Here is a 20,318-nt window from a genome sequence, read left to right as displayed (position 1 = left end):
AGCTCGGCCTTCCTGCTAAAAGCGAGTCCCTTCGCTTGTAGTTATTAAACACTTGTTAACACAATATACATATAGAATACAAAGTTCGATCACAATCTTTAACTGTTTTAACATCAACTTTAAAAAAACTATTAGTTATTTTAATTAAACTAAACTAATAGGTTGCCAATTAATTATGAAATTATAAATCAAACAGTAACTTTACAAATTTGAACATTGGCTTTGCACTAGGTGGACCTATATAAATAGGTTAGATCTTTATTTTCATTATTAATCTCCTTCCTCTTTACTATGATCATCTTGAACAATTCAATAAATCCGGTTATTTATGAATGATGTGAACATCTAATTAAATCTGAATCTTAAATCATTGCCTTAATCGTCTTCGACTTTTCATCGGATAACTGGACAGAAGTGATCCATTCTTGTTTCCCATCCTCGACAGCCAAGACATAAACACACGTAAGGAATTCAAGTTCAACTCTCTCAACCGGGTCACGGCTAAGTGCGCCCACATGCGACCTGGTCTCTGACACGCTACATCCGAACAAACGCCAGCTAATTCGCCCTTACACGCACCACCGTAGAATTGTGCTCCCGCGGTCACTCAGTCAACAGTTCCTTCCACGTTTGAAAAACAGGGCTCCACTGCCACGCCATGATTATTCTTTTATCCCTTTTTAAAAGATTACTTTATTGTTCTTCTAATAAAACCAAATGTTTAATTAATCTTCCAAAGTATCCAGTGGTCAAGATATCCATCCAGTTCGCGCTGGTTTATAGGTTTAAAAAAAAAACTCTGATACAGCCTCGGTTCCATGGTAACCAGAATGAACTTCGCTTGCACTCGTAGTCAAGAAAATAAACAGCGTAGAGGAAAAAAAACGACAATTCCTCCGCCACTAAGCCGCTCCAGAACCCTTACCAATCAGTGCAACTCCTCAGTTACATCCATAGAAGGGATAACGAAACATCCACATCAAATCTCCTCAAGGTTTGGCAATAAATATCTGTTTTGATACATACATAAATAAAATATATTATATTATATATTTTAATGATAAACATCAAACCGCAGTATTGACTTGGCAAGACATGGCTCTTTGAATGTTGAAGGGATGGAAGATTACCACCGTCACCTGACAAACCATAGGACTCTAACAATGATTCAATGTTTGTTTGGATTAAAATATCCACATGAAGACTTTTTACGTAATAAGCAGTTTAAATTTTCATTCCTTCCTTTTTCTATAATTAACCTTTTATAAGTGCCATAGAACTTCAGTTTTAAATATATAATCGAGTACTGATACATTCATCAACCTGCCCTTATCCCTATCGAGGGTCGGCACAGTATGTACTACTTCTCCATACATCTCTATCAGCCGCCATATCCGAGTATACTCCTTTCCTGTGCATATCCTCTTTCACATAGTCAATCCATACTTTTTTTTTTCTCGATCACTGGGGCTACTCGAACACAAAAAATGTTTTTTGTTAATTATGAACATACCTTTCACCAGTTCAATACATCGCGCGTCGCATCACAGGCAGTCTTGTCTTGTATAAAAGACAAAAGCCTAATTTTAGCGTGGTAGTCCCATACATTTTAACATTTTAACTCCTTTCATTTGAAATTACATATATTTTAAGATAAAAACATGCTTTAATTAACTTTTTTTTTAGTTTATATTTATATTTCAGACTATAAACTTTTTCAGTTAATAATAACGACTAAAATATGTTGATTATTATGTGTATTTCACGTTTTGTTAGGTTTTGGTCTTGTCTAGAAGACCGTTGCTCACATAGCTTTCTTTACTTGTATTGTATACAAGACCGTGGCTCCGAAAGAGTTAATGTTGTTAAGTATCACAATTTTTCTGTCAAAACTCAACACCAGCAAGTCTGATATCATTTGTGTACCTTTCATGCACCATCCATCAATACTCATGACAGAGAAATCCAAATTGCCACGGCATTGAAAACTAGTTGTAGCAAATGGATCACTATACAGCATCCAATCCAGCTTTTGGGAACCTTTTTTTTTGTGTAAGCCACAAACATTTCCAAAGGTGGTACGGGAAGCGTCTAAAAACCTAAGAATTCGTTTAAAAATGTAAAATGGCTCTTATGAGCTATCATAACTTAAGATTTACAAAATGCAGCACTGAATCAATTTACACTTTTATTTTATTTAAATTTTCAGATTGTACTCGCACGAAAAACGTATCCTCTCCAAGATTAATTCAATCATCCGATAGGTTATCGATAATGGGCCAAGACCACTCCTCGCTTCGTATTCTTCTCGGAATATACAACATTTATTTCCGGCTGTACTCCATATAACTCCATGTCTCCAGCAGTTCTATACACCTTGAACCCTGACCGAGACTCGCGTTACAACTTAAACTTCGCCCTCCGACGCAACTTGGCCATAATCTATGCTACTAAGACCGGGCTCGCTTTCAGATGTCATCATCTCTGTTTCCGAAATAATAAAAAATAAGTAATGCTATACTATAGTAATAACTAAAGCGTGAGATTAGAAGAAAGAAGCCCTGTTATTTCCATTTTTTCGGGCAATCTTATTCAGCGATAATATCTTGTTACTAAAGTAAACTTTCATTTAAAGTTTTGTCATTTTTTTTAAGGAATACAAGTATAACAACATTTATATTAGAGTTATACATGAATAAGGAAGATTCAATTCTTGAATTAATTGCCTTATGCTTTGGCTAATTGTAATATATAATATTTCCAAGAATTTAATTTAACTATTATATAATTACCCTTTTGTAAACACAGAATGTATTTAAATCTTTATTTATGTAGTTCCGGTAACTGGAACATTGCTTTACTTTGCAACATGCACCAACAATTTCTTGTATATTATTGTGAAGAAAAACCGACACCGTGTCGGTGCATCGGTGCAACACTAGCTTTACCAAAATATCGATGCTTACGTCACCTCACTAATCAATCTGACATTTGACTTGGTAAGAAAAGCGCGCCATTCGCGCCAAAGGATTTCAACTATGTCTGAAAATACCGGTTTCATTATGTATTTATTTACACAAAATTGTATAAATAAATTAAAAAAAAATAAAAACACATATATCACAGCAATTTTATTGCCATGCTATAATAAAAGCATATACAACTGTCATAAGAATCCATTATGAGAATAAACACCCTCTTTCATTAATTAGCAAACAAATTTGAGTGCTAGCGATACTCTGATAAGACACAAAAAAAAACAACCATTTAATGTGGAATACCGACTGTGAACCTCACTTTACTTTGACTGCTTACACAAATTATAAAACTATTTTCAATTATTTTGTTATGGTTTTGTAACCTTAAACAATTTTTCCCTCTGTACTTGCTTACATATTGTCTATAACCACGGTTATTAGAAATATGTTATTATTCAAGTCCGATTTAACAAGGTTTACTTATCTGAACTTTGTAGGCGTAGATCGAAAACAATGCTTGTTCTCGTATGATCCCACTTCTGAGCTGTGGGAGTCACAGCCGGAGAATACTTTTTCAAATAAATCATAGACTTCTTTAACTCATATATTCCTTTTAGAATTGTAAACAACAACTTTTTCAAAAACACCGCTGTTACATTGTCTTTTTCATTTCCCGAATGCCAGAAAAACATGGCCGTCATTCAGACGAGCAATTACAATACTTTTAATTTACGATAACGAAATACCGTCAGATAATTAACATGATAAGTTGAATACTTCTATTTTATATTTGAGAATCAAATATTTAAATAATCTTTTGGATCGTAATACAAATGATTAATGTTGTTATATTAAATAAACAAAAGTGTTATTGACTTATAGCATAGACTAAATAACCTTTTAGGTTAAGGAATTACAGAATATATGAAATGGCTTACACTATGATTTTTGATATTGACATCCTCTTTATTATCTATCATTATCATTAAAATATGTAATTAGTCTACTAATAAAGTTATTTAGGTAGCAATTTCTTCTAATACCAGATTGTTCACTAATATATCATTAGTAGGATCAGCAAACTATCTAAAAACATTTTTAAAAACAATACAGTGGTTTGTACCAATATTTTAATATTTCTTCTCAATGTTTACCGTGAAAAGTGTACAGTTATATGAAAAAGTACTATACTGCATAAATTTCGCTGCAGTTTTTGTTGTTGGTTTTAAAAATTTTTTTTTACACATTCATACTTGAATTTGATAGTGCAATAGAAGTGCTTAACTCTTATACTAGAATAATTAAAATGCAAATAAATACCCTTGTGTTGGTCTATTAAAGATAACTACCGCCTAAGGCTATCTACACACTGGTTTTTATAAAATTGCTGTGTTGTTTGTGTAATATACTTAGTGACGAATTTTTGTTATTTGAATATTTGACGTCATTTCCATTGTTTAAGAATATGAGTCAAACATGTTTTATTTGATACTTGACCATGCAATGAATCGTTCAGGTTTTGAGTCTAAATTGTGTAAATTTTTGTCTCAACTTTACTGTCCTAAAGGGATAGGTGCCCAAAATATTATATTTATAAAATATAAAAAGATATCTTTAATTGAGAATGTCATTGTACTGGTCAGGGTTTCAGTGAGGCTGTTCAACTTAATCTGTCAACTTCGCTACTATGACGTTCGTTGTATTTTTTATATAATATATAAAACGCGATAAGTCTTATTTTAGACGTCCGTATCATTTTGCATGGAAATAATCTAATACCAAACTAAACATTACACAGTAGGTCGCTATGTGTGCAAGACGACGAATGTCTCTTGTGTGACTGGTTAATTTGTTAAAATGTTTTGACTAATTTGCTAATTAGTTTAAAAGAGTGTCTGTGTTTTAATGGATAATATTTCTCCAGTGCTCGAAGTGAGAGAACGTCTTTGTGTATGAAATGTTTTACGGCGTACCAGCTTAGCTCTTGAGAATCTTAAACAAACAGGTGAATCAGATTTTCAGTGTGAAACGGCCAAGGCCGTGAGTGCGCGCCTCAAGCCGCTTTCGCAGTCCACTGCCGCGACTCGAGCGCTGACGATGATCGCTAGGTCTTTTATAGAAGTGCTTCGTTATGTTATTTACGATGCCGGAACGCAGAGAGTGTTTAGAACGCACGCGAGACGCGACTACAAAGTACGGCGTAAACGACCTTTTTTTTCGTTATCTGTGCACATGAATGTCATTGACTTGGTGGTATAACGAAGCCAAGGATGTTTGTGCGGTTGGCGATATGAGTTTTTTAGCTTATTTTCTTCGGTGCGATTTCGGCAAGGGATTGACATTTACTCTTCCTGTTTGGAGCAGACGGAGAAGGAGACACAGGAGAAGATGGCCGATCTGCAGGCTATGTCCGTTCTCAGTACGTACCAAGACAATTTGTCACAGGACATGAATACCGATCGGTGAGTTTAGATGTTTGCTGTTTAGATCTGTGTTTAACATTGTGTTTGTTTGTTTTTCTATTTATGTTGCTAACGTTTTCTTACTAACGGGCTGATAAAAAAGGTTTTTTTATGACATAAAAGAGGTAATTACAAGATTGTAAAGAACTTGTCATTTTAGACAAGTTTTTAGATATAAATAGACTTCAAGAATAAGGTAGAATATTTACGTTATCTCTTTTATATCTATAACAATTGGTTTGTTTTTTGTGAATGTGGCATTTGAGTGTGCTTTTGTGATATTTGTGTGGGAGATTTTTTTATTTCAAATTCGTCATATTTTTTTGTCAAGTTACGATAAATTAATTATATTAATATAATCTACGAAACGTACACAATATTTTATAGACAATGTTTACTTCGTTTTATTCACTAATTACCATTAATGACCATAATCCCAAAGGATGTTTTGTCAAACAAAGGTGTGGTATTTAATATTACCATTAATAATGAAAGCAATTTCTTATCAACTTGAAATAGTCATTACCTGAAAATAATAAATACGGTTAAAACATTTTACAATAATGTTTACATTTTATATCACTACTAGCGGTCGCACGTGACTCCGGTCGCGGGGATTTAAAAATCCTTAATAAGTAGCCTATTTGTTCTTCCAGACTATGTTCTACATCCATGCCAAATTTCAGCGGAATCCATGCAGTCTTTCTGGAGATACCTACATACAAACATCCATCCATCCATTTAAACTTTCGCATTTATAATATTCGTAAGATCAGTTCAGTTTGATAAACATAAGCATTTTAAGAATTAAAGATACATTTATGACAGATTGTCTCACAGCGTTGCAAAGACGAGGTAATTTGGTAATTTTGGCCTTAAGCGCTTGAACAACTTTTAGTCAACTTCTTAAATACCGGTCTTCTAACTTATTTAAAATGTAACCTCGATAGCGATTATATTTTTTAATTAAATCGAGCGAAATTAAGTTACTGACTTTCGATCATACATAACGCGATAACTGCCGACCGCGTCTCCGTCTGCGCGGAATTAAAAAAATCTTAATTAGTAGCTTATGTGTTCTTCCAGGGTGTGTTCTACATCTATGCCAAGTTTTAGCGATATCCATGGAGTCGTTCTTGAGATACCTTCTAACAAACATCCATCCATCCATTCAAACATTCGTATTTATAATAGTAAGATAACAAGGTAGACTCGAGCGGTTAAAACGTCTTGAGTTTTTTTTAAGGTCTACTCTCACAATGTATAGATATTTATTTGTGCGATGTAGCATTGAATCTTTAGCGGCAGTGCGTTAACCTAGACTATTATTAGGCGCTAATATATGACATCATGTTTGTATTGATTGTCTGTTAGTCACTCGTTATCAGCCTCCACATAACAGAGCTTTTCATACATATCTATACAAAACAAATACATTTTTCACCATTAAATAATGGATTAAATGATATTACCTACAAATTAATTAGATAAAGTGAAGTAAATACAAGAATACTTTTGATAATTTTTTTTTGTGTTTATGTAAAAAGGCGTTACTCAGATCTGACGTAAAGAGGTCCAGTAACAATATTTGTGGGTTTATTTTTCCCATCGTAATTGATCCGGGTTTTCCTGTTATTTTTAAAACAATAGTAGTTGTAATCGATTTGCGTAAAATACTCTATTAATTGTTAATTCTAATGTAAAATATGTGTTTAATAAATCTTAACACGTTCGTTTTCAGCGAAGCAAGTTCACTATTATACTAAATAAAATATTTTGCGGAATGGAACGTGTTAATACATTTCAGCCAATTTTTCTTCAGAACAAATGCAGTTTTATATACAGGGTGTCCCAAAAGGTTACGTACATAGGAAGGGGGGATGATAGGGGTGGTCACAAGGGTCACCAGAAAAATAAAATAAAAATTCCCCTCCGGGTATTAAAAAAAATTAATGGCATTTTTAAAAAACTTAAAAATTTTACACCTTCTGGGGCAATTTTAATTTTCATTAAAGTCTTTGTTAATTGTATTGTTTTTTATTTCATATTGATAAAGGGTTATTGAAGATAACATTTTTTTAAATGTAGCAATATTTGTAGGTCATTGGTTACAAAATTGCCCCAGAAGGTGCAAAAAACACAAAATTTATAAAAATAAGCAGCTTGCTTATTTTTTTTTAATAATTGGCACTCACAAAGGCCTCGTAACAAATTGTACACACGCAAGATGTAAGTGTACGATGTATGGTTTTAAGAATCATCTTTGGAATTACATGTTTTCGGATTATTGTTTACTCTAAATCAGTATTTTTTGAAGGTATTTTGATCGATTATTTGGTAATAATCATGTAAGATGCAAACCAATTTCTATTTTATAAACATCAAGAACTATTTTTCTCTTAACGGCATTTTGAAGTATCCTTACTGGTGTATAAATTATACTATTAATATTCATAATATTAATTGCAAATTGTCTAAAAAAATATAGAAAGAAGTCAGTTCACTTGGGTCATCATCATTACACATGCAACATTAGGATTTTTGATCATCATATTTACAAAATGTAGTTGGCCGTATAATGAAAATAATAATTTCAGAGACAACGGTAGCGAAGCATCGACTCGAGTCGAGGAAGAGTGCGGCTGTGGCGAACCCGCGCAACCGCGCCTTGACCCTTCCAACAATAATGGGAAACCCGTGGCCAATCATTGCTCGTAAGTAATACGTTTGGCCAACCGACAAATGTTTGATCAAATCAGCAAACCACATCTGTGTTATCCTATCATTTTATAAAATCACTAGTTTTTGCATATGATATCGTCCGAGCAGAATTAAAAAGACTAGTAATAAATATAGCCTTTGTTAGTTTTCAAATAGGTCCAGTTGTTTTTGAGTATATTCGTTACATACAAAAATACAAATCTTTTCTCTTTATAATGTAATAATTTAGCATGGTTTTTAGTTTTTAATTATTTTTTTTGTTCGGAGAGCAAGTAGCTCTTAATTGCATGAGGATTTTCTGTAGACGTTACACATATTTTGTTTGTTTTTTTATTACTTTTTTTCAAGTGTAAAAGCATTACAAGGAATGTCTAGTTCGAAAAGACAAATATACACTATCTGTTTGACACTAGCATTTAATAAAACCACAATCAATTGATGTTAATGGCCGTTTCTGATCAATGATGACCATGTTATTTGCAATCATAATATTTGATTGGTTCATATAAGAGTGTTATTCAACTTTTGCAAGAGGAATTATTGTAATTCAACCTTAAAATGTGAGTTTATAAGTAATAATACGCATTTTCGTTAAATTAATAACTAGGTAACCATAACATTTGATGAATGAAATGATTCGGTTTACATTAAAATATCTAGATAAGTACAGTATAGGGTTGTTTAAATTTTTCATGGTGAAATATACTTTTTTTCTTAGTTATTCGCGATTCAACGGTATTACGGAAATATCTGCAAGACATAGTAATGGTTTGACATCAGAGAAGATATTGGGAAATGGGACAAGGTTCTATATTTTCGTTTCGTTCGTCTTGCAATTGTTGTGAATAAGGGATGTTGTCAATTGTAAATATATGTTGTATGTTCATCATGTTATCTGTCCTTGTTATGTTTTGTTGCAATTTCGGGTGTTTGTTATGCGGTATATTAATGTATTGGCCATATTTTGCATGACACCACTATCACACATACATTTAAAACGATCTGAAATTTAATACCTGTAAAATAACTAATATTGTCCACTAAAGTAACTTAAATTTTGGGCTCATAAACAAAAGAGATAATGTTAAATTATAAAATCTAGCACAAACTTCTTTTAACTTTAACTGAAATTGTCGTTTTTAACGTTACCTTTCTCTGCTATAATGCCTATAAAACACATTATTATAATTTTCTTTAAAAAAAAGAAATAAAACATAGTATTGCACGTTTTGACATCAATGAATTACGGTTATATTCAGTGAAACAATATTAATCGCCGTATTTAATTACCCGCTCTGAATGTGCCTTTAAATCATACGAAATGTTCTACTTATCAGGATAGTAATGGGTGGTATACTAAACAACCCTTCGTTGAGCTTCAACGACGGCGTACGTACGGTGGACTTTGTGCTTGTATGGGAGGCGGGCAAAGAGAACGCTACCACGCCGGAGGCTTTCCAGCAAAGGAAAGTATTCGAGGAGAATCTCGAAAAAGAGGGCCTGCAGTTGGAGAGAGAGGCACCGGAAAACTTGCATGGATTGCACTTTGTTAAGGTATTTTATTTAATTTGTTCTAACAATTTTACTTTTCTAAGTAGCTTATTTATTTTAGTTTTGGAAGTAGTACACTTAAAATTCCTTAAATGGTTACTTAAATACTAACTTAGTGAAGTTAATTAATGCTAAATCTACATATATGCGATATACTAGTAAGTGATATGTATTTAAAATTATTCATGTTTTAAAATTTACATAGCCAAAGGTACTACGTAGTTTCAGTCACGAGTTTTTAGAAAGATTGTCCAAATAGTTCGAGGTTCATTTATATAGGCATACTTATTATTTATGTTTAAATTGGTACTGATTATCTGTCTTTATTTTTAGATACATGCACCACTTTCAGTTTTAAAAGACTACAGTGAAATATTAAAACTTCGGATGCCGATGAAGGTACGTGGAATGGATTTTATTTGTTTTTTTGTGTCGGTGTACTAAGATAACATAGGATTGTGTTATGGCTTCTGTCATCGGTGGGACCCTAAGCTTCACTTTCCTTTGAAAATTAACTTTAGATGTAACGTAGTAAATATTTTATTTTCTATAGTACGGTTTTATTTTTGCATTCATAAATCATTAAAATTGAATAGAAAAATTACGGATCGAATTTTAAGTGAATTGTAAAAAACATTAGAAATTTGTAAAATATAATCAGGATTCAAATTCTATGGAAGAGACATTCGTGTAAAGAATTGTTACTAATAGAAGGAAAATCAGTATGTTTTGAATTTAAATTCTACACCGTCACTCATAAGAGCACTCGATTTTCATATTTCACAATTTTTGATTGCATTTTCGAATAATAATTAAAACGGCACAAGCACTCAAGGACGCATTTTGTGCTTAAAAACACAAATTTTTAAAAATTGTCTATACGTTCATAGGATTGCAGTAAAATAAGAAAAAGTGGGAGGACGAATGCAATACTGAATGCCGCCATGTATATGTCGAAGGTATGCAGATGTCGTACAGACCGCGCCCGCTCGCTTGCTAACAAGGCGCTTCTAGTAAACACTATGGCTGTTACATAGTATTAACTCGGTTGTAGGTGGGATAGCGGGTTGTCTAACTAACAAACTAACAGTATTTGAACATATAATGAAATTTAAATACATAACCATAGATAGGAATTAACATTAATATATTGTTACAAATTTACAGTAATAATGCAATATTTTTATTAGGATTCTCGTCACATTATATGCTCGAGAATTTTCATCTCTAATTCTTCATACAATATTAAAATTGATGAGTTTTATGTCCTTTTATATATTATGTTAGTAGCTTTAGTTTTTAATTTTTAGTCTATTTCAGTGACCAGTAACACTAAATTTAACTTGTATCCACAAATTAATTTTATAACCCTACTGAAATGTTTTGCTTGCATGTCTACTAATTCGTTGTTTACATCATATTACCGTGACTTTTCACTTCTGTTACGTATAAAAAATATATATTAGTTTCTTTAAGGAGATTAATTTAACTGCAGAACTCCACTGCACTAATACTTGTATCAATACATATTGCCGTCTCATACATTCTCTTTAAATAAATAGAGACAGCAATATGTAAAAAAAGTGACCAGTCGAATCCTACAGTAATGGAAAGTCATGGTTACCATTTCATTTAGTCTGTGCTCTGCCTTCTTGTTTGATCTCTACCTTCGTACTTTAATGCATGAAAATGCTAATCAAAACAGTTATATATTTTTTTTGCATGAATTATATCTTCAATGTATTTGCTTCTGGTTGTGGTTTTATGTCGTAATTTCGCGCAAATGAGAGATTTGAAAGTGTATTATATTGAATATTTTATTGACAAATTAAATTAAACCAAAACTCCATGTAATAAAATATCTTTTTACATACAACTTTTTGATCTCAATTGCTTTGCCTATGGCGGGTTGCGTGTGTTTCGACGCTGTCATATCATTGCTTTACATAAATCTTCACAATGAGACGGTGAATGTTTGATACATGCATAAAACTTTTTCATACAAAATGTACGTAAACACACTATGAAAATGTTAAAATAAAAGTATCAAGAATGGTTAGCTTCGGAAGTTTCATCTGGTCATGTTTCCTATGAATTATATTCTTCGCTAAGAAATGTGATGCTATTTTTAATATCTTGATAAATTCTTTTTCACAATTAATCGTTAATTTTCTTTATTTATTTACAAAAAAACATATTGCATTTTGCGTATTAACATGTACTAAGAAACTGATTAACAACTCGACTGACTTACTGAATATATGTCGCAAATACTCTATATTAGTTGTAAGCGATTTAATTTAAGTAATTTTTCCCTTCTTTTCGTAGTCGTACACTGGTAAAGCGGTTTTCCATCAAATTTAACATTAGTATGCACTAGCCTTGGAATAATGAAGCACACGCTTAGTAAAAATAATTTTATGATCCAATATTTCAGGAATTAAAGAAATTTGGTTAAAAGCACAAACCACCACAAAACACCCATGTGATTATATTATAAACTAGCTGTTGCCTCCGACTCCATCCACGCGGTGTGAAAAAGCTTAATTAATAGCCTATGTGTTCTTCCCGACTACGCTCTACATCTATGCCAAATTTTATCCGCCAAGATCCGTTCAGCCGTTCTGGAGATACCTTAAAAAACATCCACCAATCCATCCAATTGTATATAACAATAATTTGTTGTATAAATAATATAAAACGTTCGTGCAAAACAAACATAAAAAATAGATTTAATCGTTGAAAATAATCTTAAGTTTTATACGGTAGTGAGTCAGTTATTGTGGTTTTACTTATTTTGTTATTGTGTATTTCATGGTCATTGTTATGTGCTGGTTTTCTTGAACATTGTTCAGGAAATAATTCAAATTGATGTTGTCTTGTGATATTTTACTGTAATTTTTTTTTAATTATAGAGACATAAGCACAATTGTGACCTGCATGATTATTTTCCTTTAATAGACTTTAATCACAAAATAGTCTATGTGTTGACTTACCGTGGGTTTCTGAGACTAAAATTCCCGTTTATAACATGTTGTTTTATGTGTTTCTTCAAAGACGACGAAAGAGGAGTGGTCTTGCATTCCAATTTTATCGAAATGCTTTTGTTCATCATTGAAATGGCACTTTATTGTTGAACGAAAATCCTACAGTATCTATATTAATTAACTGCAATCGAAATTGAACTTTGTTGTATAGCAATAAAGTTGTGTTTTCTAGTTTTCAGCGTTAAGAGATGTGCACGAGAAGACGAATACACTGTTAGATAGAATGCAAGCGTGCTGGGATGGCTTCATGTCGAAAATTAGAGTCGACCACAAAATGTTTCCTGAGAGAAAGCATCGGCTAACAGCAATATACTCTAAGGATAAAGAATATTTGTATGTATCTAAAATTCATAATTTTATTATATTTTTTTATATTTTTACTTTATCTGGCTCGAAGGACCAACAACATTGAATTTAAGGCATAGTTTTTGGTTTCTACAATAGGCTAATATGTTTTTTATGTCATAATGATACTTCATTGATAGTTAAAAAGTGGGTATAAATTTTCATTTCGTTTCCAGATTTGATACAGCGTCGGATTGTTTCTGGACACCATCAGTGCGATCTCGTATCGTGCAGTTCATATTGGATCGTAAACGATTCTCTGAGCGGCAGAATGATGACTTCGCTTTTGGCATCGCTCGACTTATATCCTACAATACTTATAGTGCAGCTTATCCTCTACATGATGTAAGTAAAAACTACTTTTTTTGATTGGTTCTGTTATGTTATTTGCTTTTTTAAATATCTTTTTAATTTTTAAGGGTGATTTAAAAACTCCTGGCTCTATGCGACATTTGTTATACACGGAGTGGGCGAGTGTATCCAAATGTATCAAATATCAACCGCTGGATTACGTCAAGGATTATTTTGGAGTTAAAATTGGTATGATTTTTTTTTAAAATCTATTTCATACATTAATATAACTAAAAAAAAATAAAGTAAATTATATCGTTTTTTACAGGATTGTACTTTGCTTGGTTAGGTTTTTATACTCACATGTTGATCCCAGCATCTATAGTTGGTCTGATTTGTGTCATATATTCTGCTGCTACGGTATATTCTAACAAGCCAAGGTAAATAATTGTATATAATCTTTGAATAATACATGATTACTAGTTGTCGCCCGTGACTCCGTCCACAGGGAATTTAAAAAAATCGTAATAAGTAGCCTATGTGTTCTTCCAATGTTCTATATGTGTGCCAATTTTTTTAGCCTTCATACAAACATCCATCTACACCAGTGGTTCCCAAACTTATTTTGTCTACTGCCCACTTTGAGAATAAATATTTTTTAGTGCCCCCCATATTTTCACATATTTAAAAACCACTATAACTTCAAATTAAATTAATTTATTATTGTGTATATTAACGGAGAATTCTAAACGAAACTTTTACTCTAACCCGCAACTTGAAACCTGCAGCGCCCACAAGGGGGCGTTATCGCCCACTTTAGGAAAGACTGATCTAAACATTCGCATTTATAATATTAGTAAGATTGTATTCAATTGTGTTTTCCAGCGAAGACATATGCAATTATGCGTCAAATATAAAGATGTGTCCGTTATGTGATTATTTCTGCGAGTACTGGGACTTAAGAGACACGTGTCTGCAGTCACGAATAACTTACCTCTTCGACAACTCGACAACTGTCTTCTTTGCAATCTTTATGAGTTTCTGGGGTGAGTAGGTTTTACATCTCAATGCGTCTAGTCTTGGTAGTGATGAAGTGAGTCGGTTGTATATCTCTCGCTCGCTCATTCAATTTCGTGTTTATTATATCATGATTATGTAAAGAATTTGAGAAAAAGTAAAAATATTAAAAAAAAAATATGTTTTTGTATTATTAATAGTTTTTGTTTTTTTTTCCAGCTGCTTGTTTTCTAGAGATGTGGAAGCGATATTCAGCGGAGATGACTCACAGATGGGACCTGACAGGTTTCGACGTGTACGAGGAGCATCCCAGACCACAGTACCTGGCTCGGCTGGCGCACGTCAAGAGGACACAGGTGATTACTAATAAATATCGCATTATTAATGATGAATCATAACAATTTTTGACATATATCAATTTTTCAAAGCAAACGTTTTATAAATAAATAAAATAATTTAACTAGATTCGTCTGAGTTTCGTAAAGTCATTTTACCCTATCGTTGAAAGCACCAGAGCGTTTTGCTTTGTTTTTCGATTTTTTATACGATCATACGAGATTTATTTCTCATATACTATTGAATTTTATTAATTTGTACTCTATGTGAAAAGTAATAAAGTTGACAATCGTTTGCTAGTTGAACGTGGTAACCGGTGTGCGGGAGCCGACGGTGCCGTACTGGCGCATGCGTCTCCCAGCCACGCTGATGTCGTTCAGTGTGGTGGCGCTGCTGGTGCTGCTGGCGCTGGCCACCGTGCTGGGTGTGGTGCTGTACCGCATGTCTCTGCTCGGTGCCAGCATCCTGCGCCGCAATGACAAGGACCTCATCACATCTAACCCCATCATGTTCACCACTGCTACGGCTGCCTGCATCAATCTTGTCTTCATTTGCATATTTAATTATGTAAGTATATGACAATAAAGTGTGGTTCATTGGAAACAAATTTCAAGTTTTCTTAGTTTAAATTAACCGGCTCGAAGGACCAAAATCATAACAGGCAGAAGAAAATAAATAAATATCTTTTATATTGTCCAGGTGTACCAGTACTTAGCGGAATGGCTGACGGAAAAGGAGCTGCTGCGAACACAAACTGAGTTCGACGATTCGTTGACGCTCAAGATATATCTGTTGCAATTCGTCAACTACTACGCTTCCATATTCTACATCGCGTTCTTCAAGGGCAAGTTTATTGGCCGGCCCGGGGATTACGTGAGGCTGTTTGGACATAGACAAGAAGAGGTTAGTTTTTAATCTTTGTCTATTAGATATCAGCTTTAAAAATCATGGTGTACCTTCCTAATAATATAAATCCAGAACGGATCAACGGATCTCACTAAAATTTGATATAGATTTAGAGAATAGTCTGAGAGAATACATATGGTACTAAGTTTCTTTAATTTCGCGCGATTGGAGTCGCGGGCAAAAGCTAGTCAATAATAAATTAATATGTGTTGGTATGGGAGATTCCGGGCGCATCGAATTTTTAGTAAATTTGGCACAATTATAATAGAAAAATTTTGTAGATATAGGAATACTTAAATGTTGTTATGCCTTTCTTGGATAGTGCGCTCCGGGTGGCTGTTTGCTGGAGCTGTCTATCCAGCTGGCCATCATCATGGTGGGCAAGCAGTTCATCAACACTGTGGTGGAGATGCTCCTGCCCTACCTGCTCAAGTGGTGGAACATTATACGTACCATCGGAAGGAAAAACCGGTAACTAGTTAGTAATGCACTTTGACATATTAATTTACGTACTTGTTAATTTAAGTTTATGTTATTGGTTGCAGAATAAAAAGTCCAATACAATGGGTGAAAGATTTCAAGCTTGTCGACTTCGGAAACATGGGTCTGTTTCCAGAGTACCTTGAAATGGGTGAGTTTCATATAATTTTTTTTCAAACAAAACACAAAGGATATCTGTTTGAGTTTTTTACTAATAACTAAACTTATTTTTAGTGTTACAGTACGGTTTTGTAACAATATTCGTGGCTGCGTTCCCACTGGCGCCGCTGTTCGCGCTCATCAACAACATACTGGAGATGCGGCTGGATGCCAAGAAGTTCCTGACTTGTTACCGGCGGCCTGTGCCTCAGCGCGTCACTGACATCGGCGTCTGGTACCGCATCCTCGACTCCATCGGCAAGCTCAGCGTCATCACCAATGTGAGTCAACATACGTACACACAGCATCATGGGATTGTTGAAATAAAAAAAATCTGTGCGTTGAGCAATATCAGAAGTTTTCTATCTGGTCCTTCGAGTCGGATTATTTCGTAAATTCACAGAAATAGCGAAGCGCAATTGCAGATGCTTTGTGCCTACCCTTAATCGACGGAGGAGGGGACAGAAAGAGGATAGTTTCCCTTTCCTATGCGTTCTCTCGTTGTTAAATAGTGAACCGTTGTATGTTTTGATGTAGGGTTTCATCATAGCATTCACATCGGAGTTCATTCCGCGGCTGGTATACCAGTACTCGACTGGCTCACTGGACCAGTACGTCAACCACACGCTGGCAGACTTCAACGTCACCGTGCTCGAACATCCGCCGCACGAGTCCAAGTATAACCAATCTATGTGCAGGTTAGTAACAGTAACTAGTTGTAAATTATTACAATGTAATTACTATTGCCGTTAAACTTGTGTCGAAATATGTTGTCATCGTTCTCATTCGGTACAATTCATTCTCTTTTTTTTACGGATTAGAAAGGTTTTGTTTCTCTTTTTGCAGCTATCCCGGATACTGGTATTACAAAGAAGGAGACGACTACGAGCACTCGAACTGGTATTGGCATATTATTGGCGCGCGACTTGCTTTCGTTGTTGTTTTTGAGGTAAGTTATTTACTTTTTATTTTATCTTAATTTGCTTATGTTATAAATGATTGGATGGATGGATGAATATTTGGATGGATGGATGGATGTTTGTTAGACGTTATCTCCAGAATGGCTGCATGAATCTCGCTGAAATTTACCATAGATGTAGAACATAGTCTGGAAGAACATATACGCTACTAATTGAGTTTTTTTTTAATTCAGCGGAGACGGATTCGGACGACTAATTATTATTATGTTTTTAAAAAAAGTTGTGAGGTATATAACGTTGGACGGAAGGAGGGAGCTATAAAGAGATGTGGTTTTAAATTTTAACCAGTTGAAATAGTCGAAGGAAAGTGAGGTTAAAATAAGTTGTGGTAAACAGAACGTGGTGGCGCTAGTGATGATAATAGTGAAGTGGGCGATCCCGGACATGTCGGGCGAGCTGCGCGACCGCATCCGGCGCGAGGCGTACGTCATCAACAGCTTCATACTGGACGAGACGCGCGCGCGCACGCTCGCCGAGCGCGGCAACTCGCGCACGGACGCGCGCTCGGATGCGCGCTCGGATGCGCGCTCGGATGCGCGTGCGCAAGGTGCCCACACTAGCGTATAGGACACGGCACGGTAGCGTATCCGCTTTATATGTGTGCCCTACTAACAACGATCCTTTCTTAACTGATTTTTAAATTATATTTTACTTATAATGTTAGTAAAAATGTATTGTTTTATGTCTGTGATACATTTATTTAAAAAAAAAATAATTATTTTTTTAAATTAGCTAAATTATATTATAAGTTGAGCTTTAAAGTAATTTTTTGTACTAATCAAAGCCAAAGGGTTTTATTTTAAAGTTTTTTTGTATAGCGAAGTTAATTATAATTTTTTCTTGGATGTAAAATAATACGTTTTCATACATAAGTTCTAGTCTATTATATGTTGTATATCAGTTAACGAAGGTCGTATATTAAGACTGTGTTGTGTGTTTACAGGAATGTTTTTTAGGTTAGGTTTCCATTTTGCATTTACTAGATATAGTGTTTGTTGTCTTGCCAAAGTTTTTCCCTGAACGTTAGTTTAGTATAGAAATATTTGTGAAGCGTTAGTATTATTAGAAGAACATAATAATTTCAAGTATAAATTCAGTGATGAAGTTACGCAATGTATAAAATTTATCACGCTTTTGGGTATAAATTAAGATTGTAGTTATTTGGGAGAAAGTTTAAATATATCGGGTGCTTTAGCTTATGGTAGCGTATTAGTCGTAACTTATCGTGGGTTTTCATTGCCGAAACACCTGTACAATAATATATTGCCATCCCTTTCATTTCCTATGAAGAAACAGAGATAACAAAATATATTTTTGTATGTGTTTCGGGAGTTGAAACCCATCGTTAAATTGTATTCATATTTATTGATATTAATTGACAAAGAAAAAAAATAAATAAAGAAGAAATTTATGATTTGAAAATTCAAGAAATAGATTCCATCAGTTTGTAAATGTTTTTGTTATATTTTTAATATTTGTAGTAAAATTGCTTTACTAATACAATGTATTTAGTTGTTCTAAATTGAACCTTATTTGTTATCTGTTAGAGTTTACTTTCTTACGCTTCGCAATTAGTAGGTTACATAGCCACATGTTATATACATCCAACGCAGTCTTACCAAATGAAACATCCTCAATAAGAAAAGAAATAAAAAAAAACATAAATTGAGGTTTTTTTTCATTTGGTCATATTACTAAAGCGAGCTTAGATGATAACTTAATTAGAATTACACTAAGCAATAAGTTAAAGCTGCAGTTTCGAGCTCTCAGAGACATGTGTGAGTGATTTTTTTAAATTTAAATTTGACTTACGGCATTCAATTAACCAACAAACCACAATTTTTTAAATACTAAACATAATTAAAGCTTTCAAGACTATTTGTACAAATGACTATAAATTAGTGAACATTTAAATGTAACCCATCTCTTTTATTTTATTACTACCGTTAAATTTTTCTGACTAAAATTTCTATTTATAATAAAATATGGAGAATAGCCATGAAAGCTTATTATAATTTAAATTTTACTTTATGGTAAATAAATAACACATTTGCTGGTAACACTTTTTTACACTATGGCAACACTCGTATGAAAAAAACAGATTAAACACTAATATACCATAGATTAAATTTTTTTCTCAACTAAATCGCATTACGCAATTAATTTGACTGGCTTTGATATTTTGTGTGGGATTTTTAAGTAGTTTGGCTAGTTGTAAGATTATTTCGGTTTTCTTACTTTGATGCTTTGATAGAAATATACTTTTTAAAACTTTTTTTAAGTTTCATAAATTTAAACAATCCAGAAATGTCCTAAAGATAATTATGGTTCACCTACACTTTAATAATAAATTGCCACATGAACTTTTTTCTTTTAATTAAAAATATTAGCGGAATTTTGCTGTAAAGAACTGTTCCGATTTTTATATTAAAACGTTTAAAAGATAATCTATTAGTGGTAAGTAACTATAGATTGTTCTCTTAAAGTAAATAATCAACTTTACATTTACATCAGTTTTTTAATAAAAATGTCACTATCGCACATTTTAAAACAATTTAATTATAACCAGGTGAAAAAAGCGATTCTGATTGGAACCACATAGCGTCACTGTCTGGGTCCGACTTCGATCTGGCCGCGCATGGTGACCATCAGAACATCGCGGACATCGCTAAACATGTGGTCACCAACTCGCCGAAACAGGAGCGACCCGGACCGGCGCATGTGTAGTCATTGTCGTCAATGTCGTCAATGTAGTCGCCTATCAAGATATGGTTACGAATATATTTCAAGACTTGTCCGTATTTTGCGTGGTCACCGTAGTTATTCAAGTTTTGGTTATAAGAAGACTTGGACGGGGTGTCTTAATATTGTCGTATTCATTTTTCGGGTTGTTTGTATGATGTATGTTGTTTGTGTGTATGATAAATTATACAACCAAATGATACAATTTATAAATCAGTTACCAAGAAAGTAAAATTATTAATTTAATATTTTCTATAAAAAAATTAAATACGGTTAGCAAATGTTTTAAGGTAACACAAAATT

The 20,318-nt window shown here is 33.5% G+C and overlaps 1 protein-coding gene across 8 annotated transcripts in view; it reads left to right on the top strand.

The window, feature by feature from the left end:
- The window catches only part of LOC106114690 (anoctamin 1), a 22,127-nt gene extending 2,113 nt beyond the window's left edge, over positions 1 to 20,014 (top strand). The window contains exons 1-21 of one of the 8 annotated variants that reach the window (XM_013307985.1): positions 4,728 to 4,983; positions 5,343 to 5,440; positions 8,038 to 8,154; positions 9,499 to 9,715; positions 10,046 to 10,111; positions 10,603 to 10,671; positions 12,932 to 13,092; positions 13,281 to 13,449; positions 13,524 to 13,644; positions 13,724 to 13,835; positions 14,281 to 14,441; positions 14,632 to 14,768; positions 15,049 to 15,315; positions 15,448 to 15,651; positions 15,977 to 16,125; positions 16,200 to 16,285; positions 16,369 to 16,574; positions 16,831 to 16,991; positions 17,140 to 17,242; positions 17,610 to 17,820; positions 19,843 to 20,014. In XM_013307985.1, the coding sequence (XP_013163439.1) occupies positions 5,367 to 5,440; positions 8,038 to 8,154; positions 9,499 to 9,715; positions 10,046 to 10,111; positions 10,603 to 10,671; positions 12,932 to 13,092; positions 13,281 to 13,449; positions 13,524 to 13,644; positions 13,724 to 13,835; positions 14,281 to 14,441; positions 14,632 to 14,768; positions 15,049 to 15,315; positions 15,448 to 15,651; positions 15,977 to 16,125; positions 16,200 to 16,285; positions 16,369 to 16,574; positions 16,831 to 16,991; positions 17,140 to 17,242; positions 17,610 to 17,820; positions 19,843 to 20,000 (2,949 nt within the window). In that variant the 5' untranslated portion in view covers positions 4,728 to 4,983; positions 5,343 to 5,366 and the 3' untranslated portion in view covers positions 20,001 to 20,014. The other 7 variants (XM_013307981.1, XM_013307984.1, XM_013307983.1 and 4 more) reach the window with 7 other exon arrangements.
- Positions 20,015 to 20,318: the final 304 nt, after the last annotated feature.

This window comes from Papilio xuthus, unplaced genomic scaffold (assembly GCF_000836235.2).
Source record: "Papilio xuthus unplaced genomic scaffold, Pxut_1.1 DF828037.1, whole genome shotgun sequence".
In the NCBI taxonomy this organism is placed as follows: Eukaryota; Metazoa; Arthropoda; class Insecta; order Lepidoptera; family Papilionidae; genus Papilio; species Papilio xuthus.
This window is presented reverse-complemented; position numbering and strand designations above follow the sequence as displayed.